At 38.8% G+C, this 19,739-nt stretch overlaps 1 protein-coding gene across 1 annotated transcript in view; it reads right to left on the minus strand.

The window, feature by feature from the left end:
* Nucleotides 1-19,739, minus strand: part of lsamp (limbic system associated membrane protein) — an 888,177-nt gene that overhangs the window by 85,122 nt on the left and 783,316 nt on the right. The window contains 1 exon segment of the mRNA XM_034167919.1: nucleotides 845-976. Coding sequence (XP_034023810.1) covers nucleotides 845-976 — 132 coding nt within the window.

The following is a 19,739-nucleotide window of genomic DNA, read 5'->3' on the forward strand; positions in this document are numbered from 1 at the left end:
GAGGTGGGAGGAAGTCACCATCAAGTCACTCTCAAGTCATGAATCAGCAAGTTCCAAGTCAAGTCTCCAGTCATAATGACCACGAATTGTTTGCAAACTGACTTGAGACTTAACTTGGGACTTGCAGATTGATGACTTGAGAATCACTTGACAGTGTCTTCCCACCTCATGTTGTTTTAGACTTATCATCAAGGAAATGCCAAACAAAAAGCTGCTATCTGGCAGCTACATCTGCTTGTATTTAACAAATGACATACATACAATTTTTTTTCAACAATTAGAACAGCCAAAAATACATCTGATATAGAACCATGCCTTTTATCCATTATTTTCCAGAACATGAATTATGACATGTTTAACACAGAAATAATCACTAAATCCAGGAAATCAAAGGTACAGTAGAGTTTGGACAAATAGCTACACTCGTTTCCAGGATCAAACAGAATTCTATAATTCTTTTTTGTAATGAGTTTCAACCTTGTACCACACTCATCAAATCTATCATACACTTCTGAAAAGATGTAATTAGGTGATCTTATATTGAAATGCAAAGTGAGTCCTGAATGATATGCAGCACTTGAGCACCACCACAGAAATGACACTTTCAATCAGTGTTAGAGAGTTTTCTTCTTCTGCCTGGCTTCATCTTAAGAAAAGGAGACTGAAGGACGCTCAAATGCTTTACAGATCAGACTTCATGCCATCTTAAATTTTGCACATTTCTAACCTGAACTCCAGTCTCAACGCTTAAATGCTTGAAAGACATGGTTTTTTAAAAGTTATCCAAAAAAAAGTATAGATGAATGATTCATTTGCAAACAAAAAACAGCCCATCTTTACTCACAGTTGACAATCACGTTGACATATTTGAAATCGGGCGTGGCCACGTCGTTGCTGGCTTTGCATTCGTAGCGGCCGGCTTGGTTCCTCATGATACCTATAATGTCTAGATACTCTTCTCCATCCAAAGGCTCTGCTGCAGAGAGACAGAGAGAGAGAAAAGGAGACAGACAGAGATGAAGAGATGATTAAAGGAGGTGTGAAGGAGAGGAACAAAGAGAGAGAAAGATGGTGTCAGAACAAAGTTAATATTTAAGCTCTATTTCTGGATAATGAAATTTCCTTTTTGATTTCAGCTCTCGCTCTGAACAAATATGATCCAACGAGTCATCACTTCCACAGGGAGAGAAAAATTCCTAAATTAAACACACAATCTGACTTGGCAGTTAGTTACTGAAGAACAGATTTAACAGAATTAGTTGTTTTTTTTTTTTTTGTTTTCCAAAAAGATAAATACACAGATGAGCTCACAACTTTCCCAAAAAATCTGTACGATGACTGTTACAAAATTCAAATAATGAAGCTGTGTTCCACAAAATCACAAAGACAAAAACAAAATTGCGAATATTCAAATCAGGATGTCCCAAATATCTGAGTAAATCCATCCTGCCTTGAAAGGACTGCTCTAATTTTTCCACCCACATCCGCATGGCTTCTCTGCTGGTAACAAGGACTCAGTGGGGAAAAAACAAACAGCTAACCTGATTAAGATAAAAAATTCACTTAAGGTGTTAAGGGACTTATTTCAAAGCAAGCATGTGCAGAAAAAAATGGTGTTTTTCCTTGATTTGCAGTGGATATTAGCCACATATTTCAGCATCACAGGAAGGATGCAGGAGGTCTCCAGGATATGAGCGGGTTTTATTCAGCTACAGCTTTCAGCTTTAATTCAAGATGTTTTACTAAAGGTTTGCACATGTAGAAAGATGCATAAACACTACTGCACTCACAAATATATCTGCATGCTGAGTTACAAACCGCGCAATGAGGATCGCGTTTGTCAAATACGCAAAATAACGTGAAACGTCAATTTAGAACATTTTCCTTCATGAATATGCAGTTTGGGGTGTGTCCACCACAGAGCACAAACTGAATATAAGGATTATTGTCAATACAAAGCAACACTTTTACAGCCAGTTTTCAGGGGATGGATACATGAAGATGTCTAAGTCACTGTTTATGTCTAGGACTTTATTTACATCCCTCATTAAGATACACAAACAGTATTGTACTGTATGGTTAATCTGCCTGGAGTAGGCAGGTCTCATACTGTATGACCAAATCTCTGCTTGATTCTCCCATGTGCCTTCTAGCAAACTGTAGCTGAAATTTCACCTCTTCTGTTTAAGAAATTGCCAGTGAGGCAACCTGTTTGTGTCCAAGACACTTCAACTGCATTGACCAGGTTCTCCTAGCTGTTAATGGGTACCAGCTTTGGGTGGGGCAGTAATCTATGATGGACTGGCGCCCCAACCAGGTTGAGTTGAAGAATCTCATCTGTTTCATGGAACAGAAACATAACTTCATTAACTCCTTCAGATTTGGGTGTCTTGGTGGGTCCCCCCCCCACCATATTTCAACTCCATGGCAGTTGTGCGCACCACCAAAATTACAAAAATTGTGCTGCTGTCCAAAAATGTATGGAGTTACTGTCAGTCTGTTCACACACACACACACACACACACACACACACACACACACACACACACACACACACACACACACACACACACACACACACACACACACACACACACACACACACACACACACACACACACACACAAGCAGGGGCAAAAACCTCCTAGACAAATTTAGCAATGCAAGTTCATGTGGAGAATCCCAGACTGAATTACTTCAAAGGCTTTGACTTCAACAGCTGAAGGACCGTCTGATCATCTGATGTTCAACAAATTCCTGATATGACTGATATTAGTTGCCCTAAGGCTTTAATTAACAACAACAGCAACAAAAAAATCTTCAAATGTCAGACAAAACATTCACTCGCTAAGCCAGACATCCGGCTGATTGTTTCATGAGTAATTCAGCTAATTAAACATGTAAAGAACAGTGTCTTCATGTGTTGTTAGAAAATTCTGCTGCGTTATTAAGTATATGTGGGTGGGTCAGAACAAGGAATCTGCAAATTCTTTGAATTGCTCCCATGTTAATTGCACTCCATCATTTATCATATCTGAACATAGGGTTCATGTGAGGTATCACATTTTACATTTTTGATTAGTTGGTAACTTATTATTTATAATAGTATACAATACAAAATAAGGTACACTTTAATTGGCACTGTGTATGAGAATTTGTTTTTGCATGTGGTGATGAAATATACGGAGAGGTGGTGCAGAAACTGAAGGTATAGGTGACAAATTTCTCTCCGAACATCAAAAGCAGCAAAGAAATTGACTTCCACAAAGACAGGCAGGATAGACATTTGCTGTTGCTCATTAAAAGACCTCACCAGTCCTTTTGATATGTGACCCCAAAATAAAGATAGATCTTAAAGGTTTGGTTTAAAGCACTGATACCTGTCTTATGATGATTGTCAGTGGGCAACAAGTTGTCAAAAGCCAAAAATATTGATACTATCATGGTAAATCTGTGGCCATAACAGATGATCACCTTACTGAGACTAAGACCCCATTCAAACTGAGGTTTGCAATCCAGCTCAAGCCAGACAGATTTTTTCTGAATCTGGACAGCAAAAATCAGATTTAAGCTGTATTGTTTTCCATTGGATTTGAGCAGGATTCACTGCGATCTGAATTAAATTGTAGTTTGAATTTGGCTAGCTTGAGACCATGACGTGAAACTACATCTATGCACGCACAGAGTCTTCTCCAGTAAAGTGTTCAGTAAAGCAGATAACATTCTTCCTCTGCAGCACCTTATGACCACACAGAAAACGCGCACATGCAGACATGCGTGCACACACACGCATGCACCCAGATCTGTGCTTGTTCAGATATCAGTGTCACAGAATGGTCACAGCAGTCATTACAGCAGAATTTATGCCCTCTGCAGCGACAGACTGCAGGTTGATAACATGACCTTAAAAGGTTAACTTTCTGTGAAGTTAGAAATTAATTCCTTTCTGCACACAAATCCACATTTACCTGATTAAAGACAGGCAACTCTCTGCATTTAAATAATCAATCAAGTTGTCCATTATTTCATTATTTCACAGCATTAAAAGCAGCTCGTGGACAGCAGCAGGTTGGCGTTCGATTGAACTGCCCACTTCACCCATTTTCAGCGAGCTGCAAGCTTTTCCTCCACTGTGCAGCAGCTCCAAGTTGAAAAAAAAACCCAGTTGTCTCTCAAGAGTGATGGTTTTACAAAGACATTTTTTTTTGCTTATTTGTTTTCTTTAAACTCTGTGCTGCTGTGTGTGTGTCCTTACTAAAAACAGCTGATCCATGACGTGTTATAAATACTAAAGCTTTTTTCCACCCAGTTGCACCTAAAGTCTCTTTCTGAGGATGACATGATGTATAAAACGACAATAAAACTTTCTTACCTGTCAATCTGGTTGTGTTTTCTGCATAAATAAATGCTATCCATTATTCTGCTCAAATAGCAAGCCAGGGGCAAATCCAGATGGGAAGGGAGCATGGGCGGGTGGGTAAGAGCATGGCTCCCCACAACAGCCCTAGATTAAAGGTCCAATTTTGAAGACATTTTTTCCTACTATTACTACTGCTAATACTACTACTACTACTACTACTACTACTACTACTACTAATAATAATAATAATAATAATAATAATAATAATTTCAACAACTATGTTTAGAAATAATTTAAATGTTAGAAAAAATTTAATTATTACATTTATAAACCAAGAAAGATGTCTTTATTTTATTTTTTTAAAACAAGTATTTATGTTCATTGAAGTCAAGAAAGGTTGACTATAAAGTGAGTATTGGCAAGATCATTTTCATGTTGAGGTGGCAGTGGGGGGGTTGTCAGCAGCTGCTGAAAGTAACTAATAAAGTAACTAGTAACCTAACTTAGTTACTTTTAAAATTAAAGTAACTAAGTTACTTTTTCAAGGAGTAATCAGTAATCAGTAATTGGATTACTTTTTCAAAGTAACTGTGACAACACTGCCCAGTTCAAACCCACATAAGGCTGTAGAAAACTTTGGTGGTGGTCATCCCTGCTGGGATATCTTAAGTACTGTGTGTGCACCTCAATCCATCAGTTCGCCGTCGGTTCTTTGACTCTGTAAATCTGTTGCACATAAGATAGTAGACAACTTTTTGAGAGATCAGAAAATAAACATTTATCATATCATCTTGTGGTTTTCCTTCAACGAGAGAATAAAACTTGTCCAGTAGCCTTCGGCTAATTTGAAACCTGTTTTCTTTCATCTGTCAGCAAATACCAGATCATCACTACGTAGATGTCCAGAATGAATTACAGTTTTTATGTCCTTCAGATATCGACAACTAAACAACCACTACATCAACCCTAACACATCCCACTCACATGCTATTTGACATCTGAACTATTTTTTGAGTGGAATTCTTTTTTGTTGTTGTTGCCAGATTCCACAAAGCACAATTCACTGTGAATATAAGTCTCTTATTGCACAATTTTTAAAAATGTTTGCCTTTTTCAGTTACATGTTGAAGGGCTTTCTTGTTAAACATACCTCACATCTCATAATGCTGTGTGTGGCAGCATTTTGGCCTGAAAAGGTTCATATTAGAGAGATTTATATGTTCATCATTCATTCATTCATTCACTCATTCATTTTCAGCCATTTATCTGGGTCAGGGTTACGGTGGCAGCAGAGCAAGCAGCTCCTCCCACACTTCCCTATCCTTGGTCAAGTCCTGTAACTCTTCTCGGGGGATCCCAAGGCGTTCTTAAGGCAGCTGGGAAATGTGTCCTAGGGCTTCCCCGGGGCCTCCTCCCAGTTGGATGTGCCTGGAAGACCTCCCTAGTGAGTTGCCCAGGGGGCATTCTCACCAGGTGCCCAAACCACCTCAACTGGCTTCTTTCGATGTGGCTCTACTCCAAGTCATCTTGCCTATGTATGACTTCATCATGTGACTTCTGGGTGACTTCATTTTGAAGTCATACAAATCAATCAATCAAGTATTTTGCTGATCAATACATGCTTCATATCATATCATGCCATATTATTATAACATTACATTTAACATTTATTTATCTATTCTGTTTGTGTGAGTGAGTGAGTGAGTGAGAGAGAGAGAGAGAGAGAGAGAGAGAGAGAGAGAGAGAGAGAGAGAGAGAGAGAGAGAGAGAGAGAGAGAAAGAGAGATATTTTGAGTTAGATCTGACCAAATTATTGGAACACCTTTGTTTTCTTAAAACAGCCAAATTCCAAAATTTAAAAGGAATATGCAGCAAACTGTGATGCATTTGACTTTTATTGCCTCCACCAAAAAGATTAGACTTTTGTTGCCATTTTTCAGCAAGTCAGCCAGCCAGAGTACGATATCTCAAAAAGGCCATTAATATAGATTTCAATGAACCTTTGTAGACTTTGGGTCTTTGGGCATACTTACTCAAATTTAGCCATGTATCTGAATCAAGGGGAAGATCTCGCTTTTGATCATTTTGGATTGCTGTTTATGCCTTGTTTACATTGGACTGAGACCTATATACGACCTACAAGATCATGATATTTTGTCAACTCACAAGTCTTGGCTGGTCTCCACTGTGATCTGTTATTTGCATTTACATCAAGCTTGCATTGCGACTGGATTGTGCAAGTGAAAAATATATTAATATCAGTTATCATTGATGCAACCCCATAAAGAGTCAATTGAGAGTCTACTGTCACCCATAGGATCAGGTTGAGAGTGAGCTGACACGTGAGTTCATCAAGACCAATTATGAGAACCATGTATCTGTTAACTGGTCACACAACTTGTGCGAGTGTTTTAAACCATTCAGTACACTTGCACACCTGTTGAAGGGTGTGATGGAGAGTGATGGCGACCAAGAGGGATCTTTTTTCTGACTATGGAGACCCCCATTGTGACCAACTTGCAACCCCAGTGGGGTTGAGTGTGATGGCGAGCAGAGGCCATTTTTCGATCGCAACTTTGTTGCGGACTTTGTGGTGTACATGGGATCAAATCAAATCAAATCAATTTTATTTATATAGCGCCAAATCACAACAAACAGCTGCCCCAAGGCGCTTTATATTGTAAGGCAAGGCCATACAATAATTACGGAAAAACCCCAACGGTCAAAACGACCCCCTGTGAGCAAGCACTTGGCGGCAGTGGGAAGGAAAAACTCCCTTTTAACAGGAAGAAGCCTCCAGCAGAACCAGGCTCAGGGAGGGGCAGTCTTCTGCTGGGACTGGTTGGGGCTGAGGGAGAGAACCAGGAAAAAGACATGCTGTGGAAGAGAGCAGAGATCAGTCACTAATGATTAAATGCAGAGTGGTGCATACAGAGCAAAAAGAGAAAGAAACACTCAGTGCATCATGGGAACCCCCCAGCAGTCTAAGTCTATAGCAGCATAACTAAGGGATGGTTCAAGGTCACCTGATCCAGCCCTAACTATAAGCTTTAGCAAAAAGGAAAGTTTTAAGCCTAATCTTAAAAGTAGAGAGGGTGTTTGTCTCCCTGATCTGAATTGGGAGCTGGTTCCACAGGAGAGGAGCCTGAAAGCTGAAGGCTCTGCCTCCCATTCTACTCTTACAAACCCTAGGAACTACAAGTAAGCCTGCAGTCTGAGAGCGAAGCGCTCTATTGGGGTGATATGGTACTATGAGGTCCCTAAGATAAGATGGGACCTGATTATTCAAAACCTTATAAGTAAGAAGAAGAATTTTAAATTCTATTCTAGAATTAACAGGAAGCCAATGAGAGAGGCCAATATGGGTGAGATATGCTCTCTCCTTCTAGTCCCTGTCAGTACTCTAGCTGCAGCATTTTGAATTAACTGAAGGCTTTTCAGGGAACTTTTAGGACAACCTGATAATAATGAATTACAATAGTCCAGCCTAGAGGAAATAAATGCATGAATTAGTTTTTCAGCATCACTCTGAGACAAGACCTTTCTAATTTTAGAGATATTGCGCAAATGCAAAAAAGCAGTCCTGCATATTTGTTTAATATGCGCATTGAATGACATATCCTGATCAAAAATGACTCCAAGATTTCTCACAGTATTACTAGAGGTCAGGGTAATGCCATCCAGAGTAAGGATCTGGTTAGACACCATGTTTCTAAGATTTGTGGGGACAAGTACAATAACTTCAGTTTTATCTGAGTTTAAAAGCAGGAAATTAGAGGTCATCCATGTCTTTATGTCTGTAAGACAATCCTGCAGTTTAGCTAATTGGTGTGTGTCCTCTGGCTTCATGGATAGATAAAGCTGGGTATCATCTGCGTAACAATGAAAATTTAAGCAATGCTGTCTAATAATACTGCCTAAGGGAAACATGTATAAAGTGAATAAAATTGGTCCTAGCACAGAACCTTGTGGAACTCCATAATTAACCTTAGTCTGTGAAGAAGATTCCCCATTTACATGAACAAATTGTAATCTATTAGATAAATATGATTTATAAATCGTCTGCTTGTACCTTCAAATGCCAGCAACATACAACTCAGGACATTGCACAGAAAGACAATTATGTGCACCGCATGAGGGTGAGGGAGGGAGTCTCTGAGAAACCCACAAATGTAATAACTACAATAACATCAACTAATACTTTCCTACAAGAGAAAAAGGGAATGATAAAGTCTCGGGCATGGAAATAAATTGTACATTGGAGGTCTCAGTGGGTGAGGGGCATGTTTTTAACAACAGTAAATGTCAGCAGTCTCAGTTGTAGGCAAGTTTATGCTCATGTTCCGAGTGAGGAGCTGCAGGCGGCGAGAGCAAAGCGCCGCGCCCTGAGAAATGAACTGGCAACTCTGGGGACTTCAGGAATATGAGGGGTTAGTAGAAAAACAGCTGTGCGGCATCGGTGAACACCGAAAGCAGAGAGGCAGAACATAAACATGGCAATTTTAAGCTCTAACACTCATGCAAAAACAAACAAACAAACAAACAAAAAAAAGAAAAACCAGGTAGTGACCCCAGAAACCAGACTTTAACATCACCTCCAGCTGAAACGCAAAACAGCTGCAAAAGTGCACGTAGAGTGAGCGTTTTGCTGGTAGAGGTAGATGTTATGTGATCGATTATTATGTCATTTTGATGGAAAGATCAGTGGCATCGGGATGAAAGTGTAACACGGGGCATATTCAACCCTGCTTGGATGAACTGCCACGGAAATGTGATTGGAGAAGTGTGATTGCAAATCTGTTTCCATGGAAATTCTACTGAATCTCAATCTCTTCACCACTTTGCTTTCATGATGGATAAAGAAAGAGAGCAAAGGGGAAGAAGATGGGAAAAAAACAGGTGACTGCAAAGATCAAAGTATAGATGAGAGAATTTAAATGAAGGGGAGACATGAGAGGAAGCGGCTCGACTAGTTGTTTAAACGCATGCAATTAATTGTGGGTAATCTCGCCCGGCGCGTGCACAAAGAGCAATTCAAACGAGATGGATGAGTGGAACGTGATGTATTGTCCAAAGAAATCGTTAATTACATCTCTGTGTGCTCACACTTGTGAGAATCCCGTCTCCTACACTCGAGGTGTGAGCTTCAACATTAACCATTTAATGAAGCACAATAAAGGCGCACGAGTTAATTTTATCTGGGGAGAATTGATTAAAATGTGTAACGTGCATCTCTGCACACGCACACACACACACACACATACAGGTACAGGTAACGTCTGCTTGGTGAGCATGGAGCACGCAGTTGGGTGACGACGAAATCTCCCTGAAGGTTTCCGGGGGCACAGACAGCGGTGATTGATTCAAAGCCCCGTGAATCCTGGGTTTTGCACTTTATTATAACATCACTTCTCTCTGCAAATGTGGATGGAGGGCAGAGTGAGTGAAGGCAAGGCAGAGGGGGAAGGAGCACAAGGGCAGAGAGGGAGAGCGCCACCGTTTGGTTACACCGATACCTCAGTGTCTTGATCTTTTATGTTGTTGGTTTTTTCTTCACATTCACTTCTACTTCTTTCTCCCTGCCTCTGCAGGTCAGCGTTTGATCCCTGCGTTTGTTCCTCCTCGTTTGATTATGTTCCCGTCAAGAATCTTCTCCAACTTTTTCTTTTTGTACGTATGCTCACCGGGGGTGGATTGGTGTCGGTAGCCTTGAGGTACTCTTATAAGAATTGTTCATAAAAAGGAAGACAGAGGGTACAGGTGGCAAAATACACTATTTTCTGTTCTGAGAAAGCAGCATTAACTGCAATAGAAACTGGTGCTGCAGACCAGCCAACTGTGGAGTTAATACAGCTAAAATATCCTCCTCTTAAAAAGAATAGCAGCTGAAATCCATCTCTTAGTATTTTTTTATGAATAGCTAATACATTAAGCTGTAATCCCATTGAACTTTATTACCTTAATTCACTGACTGTGATTGAAGGAAGGTTAGGAGGGTTAGGGTTAGGAAGGTACCAGTGCCAGTGCTGGTTTAGGGATTTGAACTGTCGGCTGAATCGTTCCCACCTGATTCATTGCTGGTCGTTATGACCACTGGACTTGATAAACACTTGGATGCCTAGTTCTATCATATTTTTTGCACGTTTCAGAATTCTTGGTTGTACTTTGTTTACTTGATTGCTCATTACTGGCAGAATGGGCATGGCAGATGGTCACCCCTCGAAGTCTGGTCTTCTTCAGGTTTCTTCCTCTCAGAAAAAAAACACCCAAGGGAGTTTTTCCTTACCACTGTTGCCAGTGTGCTTGCTCTGAGGGTGAGTAAGACCTCGTTCAGACTGGGGTTTGCAATCAGAGTGGGATTCGGCCCATTTTTTTTCTGAATCTGAATGGCGCAAATCAGATTTAAGACGGATTTTATTCTGTCCGGCTCAACCCACAGAGCCGGATTTATTACCCACAAAATGCACATCCATACAAAATATTAACTAGAAAAAAAAAGAAAATCTGCATCTGCATGATTTGGCTGCATGTTTGTTTATCATGCCACCTAAAAAAGTAAAAAGTGGAGAAGAACTAGAAGAGATAAAACAGTCTCTGAACTTTATGTCAGAAGAATTGAGTGGTGTGATTAAAAAACAGAATGAATTACTGAGTTTGTTGAAGGAGGTATGTGAGCTGAGAAAATTGATGCAAGAAAAAGACAACAAAATTAGACTTTTGGAAAAATGAGTGGACGAGTTGGAACAGTACTCTTGAATGGATGATGTTATCGTAACAGGATTGAACACTAGACACCAATCGTATGCCAAGGTAGTAGCTAACAGCGCTGGAACTATGGATGAAACGCTGGAAGAAACACATTCTCTGGAGCGGCAGATCATCAATTTTTTTTTCGTCAAAGGACATCCACATTAATAACAGTGACATTTCAGATTGTTATTACCAAAGAAGGATAACAAGGTCAAACCAACCATTATCATCAAGTTTGCGAACAGGAAAATTAAGAATGATTTGTTGAGGCAGGCCAGGAAATTGAGAGGAACAAATGTGTATGTTAACGAACACTTGAAGAAAAATGCTGATATAGCAAGAGAAGCGAGAATCCTTCGGAAGCAACAGAAAATTCAGGCAACTTGGACAAGAAATTGTAAAATGATAATTAAGACAAATGGAGCACTGGAAGAAGCTAAAGTTATTGCGATAAGAGAACTTTCGGATTTGGAAAGATTTAAATGATTGGTATTTGTTTGGTTTAATAATGATGATGTCTGTATTGTTAAAAGAACATGGATATGATTAATTGGAGGGCAATGATTTCCATGGTATGCTTATGTTTACATTATATTGGAGTCTGATGTTAATTGTGTTTTTATTTTATGATGACAGCTGATCCTTTTGAATTTACTTCTGGACAAGAATTACGGAAGAAATACGGAACATCATATTCAAGATTGGGAATATAAGATAGACCCGGACAATTGTTTTTCTTCTGTAAATTTAGTAATTGCCAGTATTATACTGAGGAACAATACAATAAGTGCACTATATGGGATGGGACGTTCTCAATAATCCACTTTAACATTAGGAGTCTGTACAAGAATTTTGGGAGTATTAAAGACTATTTAAAACAATTTTGCCAACCTTTCAGTATAATTGCTATAACGGAAACTTGGCTTGCTGATGTTGATGATTCAAATTCTGAATTGGAGGGTTATGAATTTAATCATCTGAATAGATATAATAGAGGAAGCGGAGTAGCATTGTATGTTGATAAAAGGCTTAAATACAAAATCAATGATCAATTGACAATGGTCGTAGAAAATCTTTTGGAATGTATCACAATTGAAATATGTATGGGCATAGGTAAAAATATAATTATTAGTTGTATTTATAGAGCTCCTGGCTCAAAAATTAAAAAATTTCAAAATTGATAAATATTTTTCACAGATGGGTAATAAGCGAGTATTTGTCTGTGGAGATATAAATATTGATCTTTTAAATTCACATCAACATAAAGTGACAGATGACTTCATTAATACCTTGTACAGCTTAAATTTATATAAAAAATTACTAGGGCTTCAAAAATAACTTCTCAGTCAGCTACCCTTATTGATCATATACTTACAAATGATACCGATACCAAAACAATAAGTGGTTTATTGATCAATTATATCAGTGACCACTTACCAATTTTTATAGTAACGGAGCTGAATTTGAATACTAAATGGAAGGAGAAAATACAATATCGAAAACGTTTGTAATCTGAAGTAGCTATTACTGCCCTAAAAAATGATTTACATCTGCAGGATTGGAATTCCATTCATACGGAGAATGATGCCAATTTAGCATATGTCAAATTCGAAAATATATTTCTTGATATATATAACAAAAATTGTCCAATTCTACATTGCAGTGTAAATAACAAGTATAAGGCCCATCCATGGATGACAAAGGGACTGCAAAAGGCGTGTAAGAAGAAAAATATGCTATACAGAGAGTTTATTAGAAGTAAATCAAGAGAGACAGAGATTAAATATAAGTACTATAAAAATAAATTAACAACCATTATGCGGAATTGTAAAAAAAAATCATACTGAATAGTATTTTAAGAAATAAACTCAAATCAAAGAATTACCCAACTTACTTTACTTATAATAATAAAGATGATTATGACATGAACCAAGTAGTGAACAGTGTTACTAAATTTTTTGCTAATGTTGGGCCAAATTTAGCAGCTGACATTCCACACACTACATGGGTGAACCAGCAATTAATTGAGAGAAATCCATATACAATGTTTCTTGGTCCAGTTGATGATAGGGAAATTATTATGGTAGTCAACACATAAAAGTAAAAAGTCAACTGATCATAATGATGTACATATGACCTTAGTAAAGCAGATAATTGCAGAAATTGCTAAACCATTAGCATATATATTTAATAAATCATTTCAAACGGGAATTGTTCCAAATGGTATGAAAGTGACAAAGGTGATACCTTTATTTAAATCTGGTGACAAGCATCTTTTTACTAACTACAGCCCTGTGTTTTTATTGTCACAATTTTCTAAGATACTGGAAAACCTTTACAACAACAGACTGGATAGATTTATTGAACTACACAACCTGCTTGATAGCAGTCAATATGGATTCAGAGCGAAAAGGTCCACTGCTTTGGCTTTGTGCAATGCAATTGAAGAGATCGATAAACATGTGGACCAAAGGGAATTAATAATAGGTCTATTTATTGACTTAAGAAAGGCTTTTGACACAATCAATCATAACATATTATTTCAAAAGTTGGAACTTTATGGGATTAGAGGAGTGGCTCTGAATTGAATTAAAAGTTATTTGAAAAACCAGAAGCAGTTTGTTAAAATTGGGGACTACTGTTCTGCATATCTGGACATTGTTTGCGGGGTTCCCCAGAGCTCTGTGCTGGGTCCAAGTTATTTATTTTATATATTAATGATTTATGTAAAGTTTCAAATGTGTTTAAAGCAGTTCTCTTTGCTGATGAGACAAACTTCTTTTGTTCTGGAGAGAATTTGCAACAATTACTGTTTTGATTTGAGAACTGAAATGATAAAGTTGAAGAGTTGGTTTGACATGAACAAACTATCATTAAATTGGTCTAAAACTAAAACGATGTTATTTGGAAATTCTAAACAGGATGTACAAATACAGTTAAATATACTTAGGGTAAATATAGATTGTGCCAAGGAGAATAAGTTGTTAGGTGTGATTATTGATAATATAGTTAACTGGAAAGCGCATATTAAACATATCCAAAAGTTTCTAAAAGTATTGCAGTAATAAATAGGGCAAAGTACATTCTAGATGGTAAATCACTACACACTCTATATTGTGCATTGATTGCACCTTTCTTGACTTACTGTGCTGACGTTTGGGGTAATAACTATAAAACTACATTACAATCATTATTCATCCTTCAAATAGAGCATTAAGAATAATTCACAATTCAGGGTTTTTGGATCATACTAATCCATTGTTTATTAAATCAAATATATTACAACTTTACGATATGATTTCATTTAAGACTGTTCAGTTGATGCATAATGTGAAAAATAAACAATTACATTTCAGAATTCAAGAATATTTTATGCAGAGAGAAGGAATGTATAATTTAAGGGGTTCGTATTATTTTAAATAACTGGTGTTAGGATGACTAGGAGGTGCTTTTGTGTCTCCATTTGTGGCCCCCAAAAAATAGAATAATTTACCGGAGAAACTTAAGCGATGTCCAGATATCAACCGGTTCAAATATTTATACAAAGAAATGGTATTTTCTAGATATGTATTAGATGACTGTATTTGAGTTGTGTTATATGTAGATGCTGTTATACTGGAACCCTTGTTTTTTTGTGTTTTTTTAGTTTGTTTGGGTGCTGTTTGGAGAAATATTTGACTTCTTTATCTGTAGCTATGTGCTGTTGTTGTTCAGATTGTGTTTGTATATAAATGTCTATGATCAGGCATATATGCCTGGTTTGATTTGACTTTATACATGGGTGTAGGCGTTGATAAGTGTTGCTTCTGCCTGTGCCTTTAGGCACCATGTATTTTGTTTATTTTATATTTCTTTTCACCTTTGACTTTTCTGTTATGAGTTTGGTTGTTTGTATACGAGTGTTACGAGAGTATTTCTGTTATTTGTGGGTGTCTAATAAATTCAAATTCAAATTCGATCTAAAAAAGCTGAACTCTGTACCTTAACACTGAATGTCACTCTGAAAAATCACAAGTCCATGTCCATTCTTCTTGCAAATGATCACTGACTGTGCTGCATTCTGTTCCTGTATTCCTGACTGATTCGTAATGCCTGAATCACAGGTCTCTATTAGGCATGCTGCTATGTAGGATAGTCGGTCGATAGTCAGTGTGTTGACATTAAACAAACTACCCGTCCTATGTTCGGGAACTTTGCGAGGTGAAGACTTCAAATGCCAAAATCAATTATCTTGGAAAGTAATCCTCATTTCATCATTTACTTGCTGTACGATAGTCATGATGGGGACATTTGAGAAGGGTTTTTGACATTTTCACAATCATCACAATCATACTGGACACTGAAGTTGTGCACTGGACGCTGCGTATATAAAATAATTATTTTGTAGCGGATTAATCATTTTCTCTCAGAGTTTGGCTGTTGAAAACACCTCTAATCGCTTCCGGAATCACAGAGGGCCGTTCCAGCTACCACTTTTTTTTTCTCTCTCCTGCACTTCATGATGTGCAGAACATATCTGGAATAGTCTAAAAGGTAATTCTTTGTGATGTTTATATTGTAATAGCTTGGTAAAACAGTTGCATGTTCATTCCTTCTTATGAGTAGCTGTAAAAAGTATGTTTATGATAGATTTAACACCTCGTTCTAATCATTCAGATGAGCTGCGCTGTGATGCGCTGCACTGACGCAGTCACTCGCACTCACACGCACTGTTTTTTTAATTGTTTGCACAATGTTCATGTGAAGATCACATAATTAATGCTTGACAGAGATTTTGAACATTTCAAAATTTTCTTTGCGCACTTGCACGAAGCCACGCACAGTTTACGAGTTTACTCTCCTGCATGGCAGATTGCGTGCAAGTGCGTGGATCAAATTTGTGCAAGTCTCCAGGCGCCTTTACTCCCAACTTGTCACATGTTGCTGTTCGGTCCGTGCCAAGTTATGTCACATCATGTCACTCTGGGAAAGTGTGTTTTTTTTTCGCAGCAGCATCATTTCTCTGGTAACAGATAGAACTATCTGCTTGACTTTGGTGCCATCAGGAAGCATTCATCTATGTCGGGGTTACTGTTATGGTGATAGATATGCTTAGGGTTGTTTTTTCTGTGTGCATCACATAGTGACACAAAGGGGCTACCCAACCCATCACAAACAGAAGTTTGTTCAAAACAAACTGTTTGCATTAAAGTTGGGGATCAGGCCTCAAACTCACATCTCCTTGTGGAAATGATGAAGCATGATGAAATGATGATCAACCCTATCCAACAAATCTGGACTGTGCTTAAAAGTTGGATTTGTGTCATACCAACAGAGAATTCTGCCAAATGCTTGTTTTTGGTGACTATAAGCATCTGGTAAAGGTGAAATCTGCTAAGAGACATGCAACCAATTATGACTCCGTGCTGATTAAAAAAAACACACACAAAATAAATTAAAACGTGTACCAAAGTAGTTTTTTCCCCTATTAAATGTGTATTGCATTCATTCTGTCCCAATAAAAGAACAAATTAAAGAAATGATTGAAAGCACAATCCTGCCATCACAGTCACATCCACAAGGAGAGGATGTAATGTTCTGACCACCACTGTACAACTGCATATTTTGCATGACTCTTGGAGTTTCATTGTTACTTGACCATAAGGCTTAGCTATTGGTGTTTTGTCATTCCCTAATTTATCATGCATCCCATCCCAGCACTAGCCATGCTGAAAAGACAATGTACATAATTGCAGTCTTTTTCCTCACATTACAGTATTGAAACTCTTGAAGCCTTTGGGCTATACAACAGCAGAGCGAAGGGTTTGGAAGAAGTACGTCTACAAAATGCCTGCTGGATACTGATTTGCATTCCACTGGAAAATGTAAGTTTGTGTTTCCAACTGCAAGTTTTTTATTTTTCAGTTAAAGTGCACTTTCTCGTCATCCTACCCCAAGGAGGAGGACTGTGGGAGGGTGGGGGGTGGGGTGGAGAGAGTATGTGGAGGGGTGAGGGCTGCGAACCACAAACCCACAACTTTAGTTGCCAAATGGATGGTGCTCATTTGCATATCATCATGCATCATTCATCAGCATTGCTTTACCACAGTGCGAAACATTATATTTATTTTGCACATGCTAATTTATGTTAAGCAGCTGATTTGAGAAACTTCAGAGTCGAGTAGCATAAAAGACCCGACGACATTTATTTTCTTTTGTCTGCAGGAGTGTATGTGTGCTCATGGGTGTGGGCACCCCCCCCCCCCCCCACACACACACAACCTATTGCCCCCCGGGTTCAACTTCTAACTTTCAACTGTGTGCCTTTGGCATATGTTTGCATGAGCGTTTGTGCAGGTGCTTTAAAATGCAACTGTCTTCCTGTAGGGACTGTGACTGAAATTACATAATTGCTGAATAACTATTCTCAGCAGCACATTCCTTAAAGTAGAGATAATGCACACGACTGGACTCAGAAATTACATCCGTGACACTTTCAGATGTTTATAGCATTATTATCTCTGTTAACGGGTCCTATTTTTTCCCACATCTGTTTGTCGATAACGTCTGCTGGGATGTCAGAAAACGTGGAAGTCCTAGATATGACACTCAGAGCCAGATTCTAGGTTTTTTTCTGATGGAGTGCATAAAATGGCCCCCACTTCCAGCAATGGGTGACATCTGGCTTGAAGCCAAGCCTTGTATCCTAATTGGTTGACCTACCACAATCCCCTGGACCTGGCCATAACATCACCAAGGAGATCAGAAAAATCCAGATTCTTTTCCAGGACTTCCAGCTGACTGCTCTGTCCCTCACCCACAGAACATACACCCCAAGCTTTGGCGCCAACCTTGCACCAGCTCACGTGCCTGCAGTGAGTGCTGGCAAAGCCTCAGACGCCGTCATTCGCCGCTGTACCCATTGGTAAGGGAGACTGGCCCAGGCTGTGACCGCTGCTGGATGCATGAGAGAACAAATGACTTTTCCTTTCAGCGTCACTCTGACGGCCAGCAGGAGTCAACACGACTCATGCTAAGAGATTTTTCTCTGGGCAGAGGTTAATATTCACTTTTGTGCACAAAATGCAACTGTTTTTGCACAGGGGACATTGTCAAATTCTGATACTAATAGACTGCTGGCATTACTAAGGCTAATAGCCAAATGGACTAGTGTTTTGTTGTCTTTTTCAAAGCTATTCTGTGAATTCTCATTCCTTTTCTCTCTCTCTCTCTCTCTCTCTCTCTCTCTCTCTCTCTCTCTCTCTCTCTCTCTCTCTCTCTCTCTCTCTCTCTCTTCCTCTCCCTTTTGGTCTCTCTTCATACTAATGTTCCTCTACACTTTGCACACATCCATTGTTGGGTCCTAAATCTAATGTCCATTCTCTGTGTCATGTGGATTTGGGTCAGAAAGAGTAGTGCCAAATAAACAAGAGGATTCCTGTTGGATCAGCTGTGGTGACGCTGAGGAAAACAGGCAGAGGCCAATGGATATTACTTCTAATTTTTGAGTACTAAAAAGAGCTGTAAAATTATTTTTACAAGGGGTTGTTTCTGTTTACAAAAACTGTATCTGTGTATCCATCTCAAACTTACATAATGGCCAACACGGCCCTTAAAATATGACTAATGATTACAAGTGACAACCGTGTCAAACATTGGTTGTATAATAAATGCTTTTGTAGTTATCACTGTTGTCCAAACCAATCAAGTCAAGAAAATTACCTGTGTATTTCTGCAAAGCTAACAAGCAACAATGGCCTTCATAGCCATAGGTACCATAGGTACTCAAACAAAGCTTCATAAACTGCAGGCAAACAAAAGGTCTATTTTACAAGTGCATGCCTGAACAAGCCCACATTTGTTCCATTAGGCCAGCTATCAAAACTGACATATAAAACAATAACTGCAAATTATGATGTATAACGATGTCAATGTGGCAACAAATAGGAGGTGAACTGGTCCTTAACCCTCTGGGGCCGACGCCGTCATATACGACGGCTGAGACCAAGTTTTACTAAATTATAAATAACTTTTTAATGATATGAGATAGAAACTTACTTTTTTCTGAAAAGTTAACTCCACGTACTTTCAAGCCAGCCATCCACCATCTTTGTACTCCTCATAGAAGCTGTGTGATGACGTGCGCAATGTGAGTGTCCAATTGGAATTGGTTCACCGTCACATGGTTTTTCAATATCCAATCGTAGGGCAGAGCAGTCTCACATGGTATCCCAAAGATCGCGTGTAGAAAGAATGTGTTACTCTCTGGCATGTGAATGCTATTTGAAGAGCCCCCTGGCTGCTGGCTCCATGCGTAAAAGTGCAGCGTTACGCATATGAATGAAGGTGATTAGCGTTAGAAGGCCTCATACAACCTCACGTGGTCTAACAAAGAGTGTCACTGGCAGAAATGACTCACTACTTGGGCAGAAATATTATTGAATAAGCCTCTCTCGCTCTCGCTCGAAAAGTGCCATTTCCGCATATAAATTAAAGGAGGTGGGGAGGGGTGTTAACAGGGCCTCAAACTGTGAAGACAGGCTGTTTACAGTGCAGGAACACATTCCAAGAGAGAGTCAAACTCCAGGAAAGAAAAAAGTTTGTGTTATAAGCCTTTGTGTAATAACAGACAGAAATTGCTTTGAGATGT

The sequence above is a fragment of the Thalassophryne amazonica genome, chromosome 4, assembly GCF_902500255.1.
Source record: "Thalassophryne amazonica chromosome 4, fThaAma1.1, whole genome shotgun sequence".
Classification (NCBI taxonomy): domain Eukaryota; kingdom Metazoa; phylum Chordata; class Actinopteri; order Batrachoidiformes; family Batrachoididae; genus Thalassophryne; species Thalassophryne amazonica.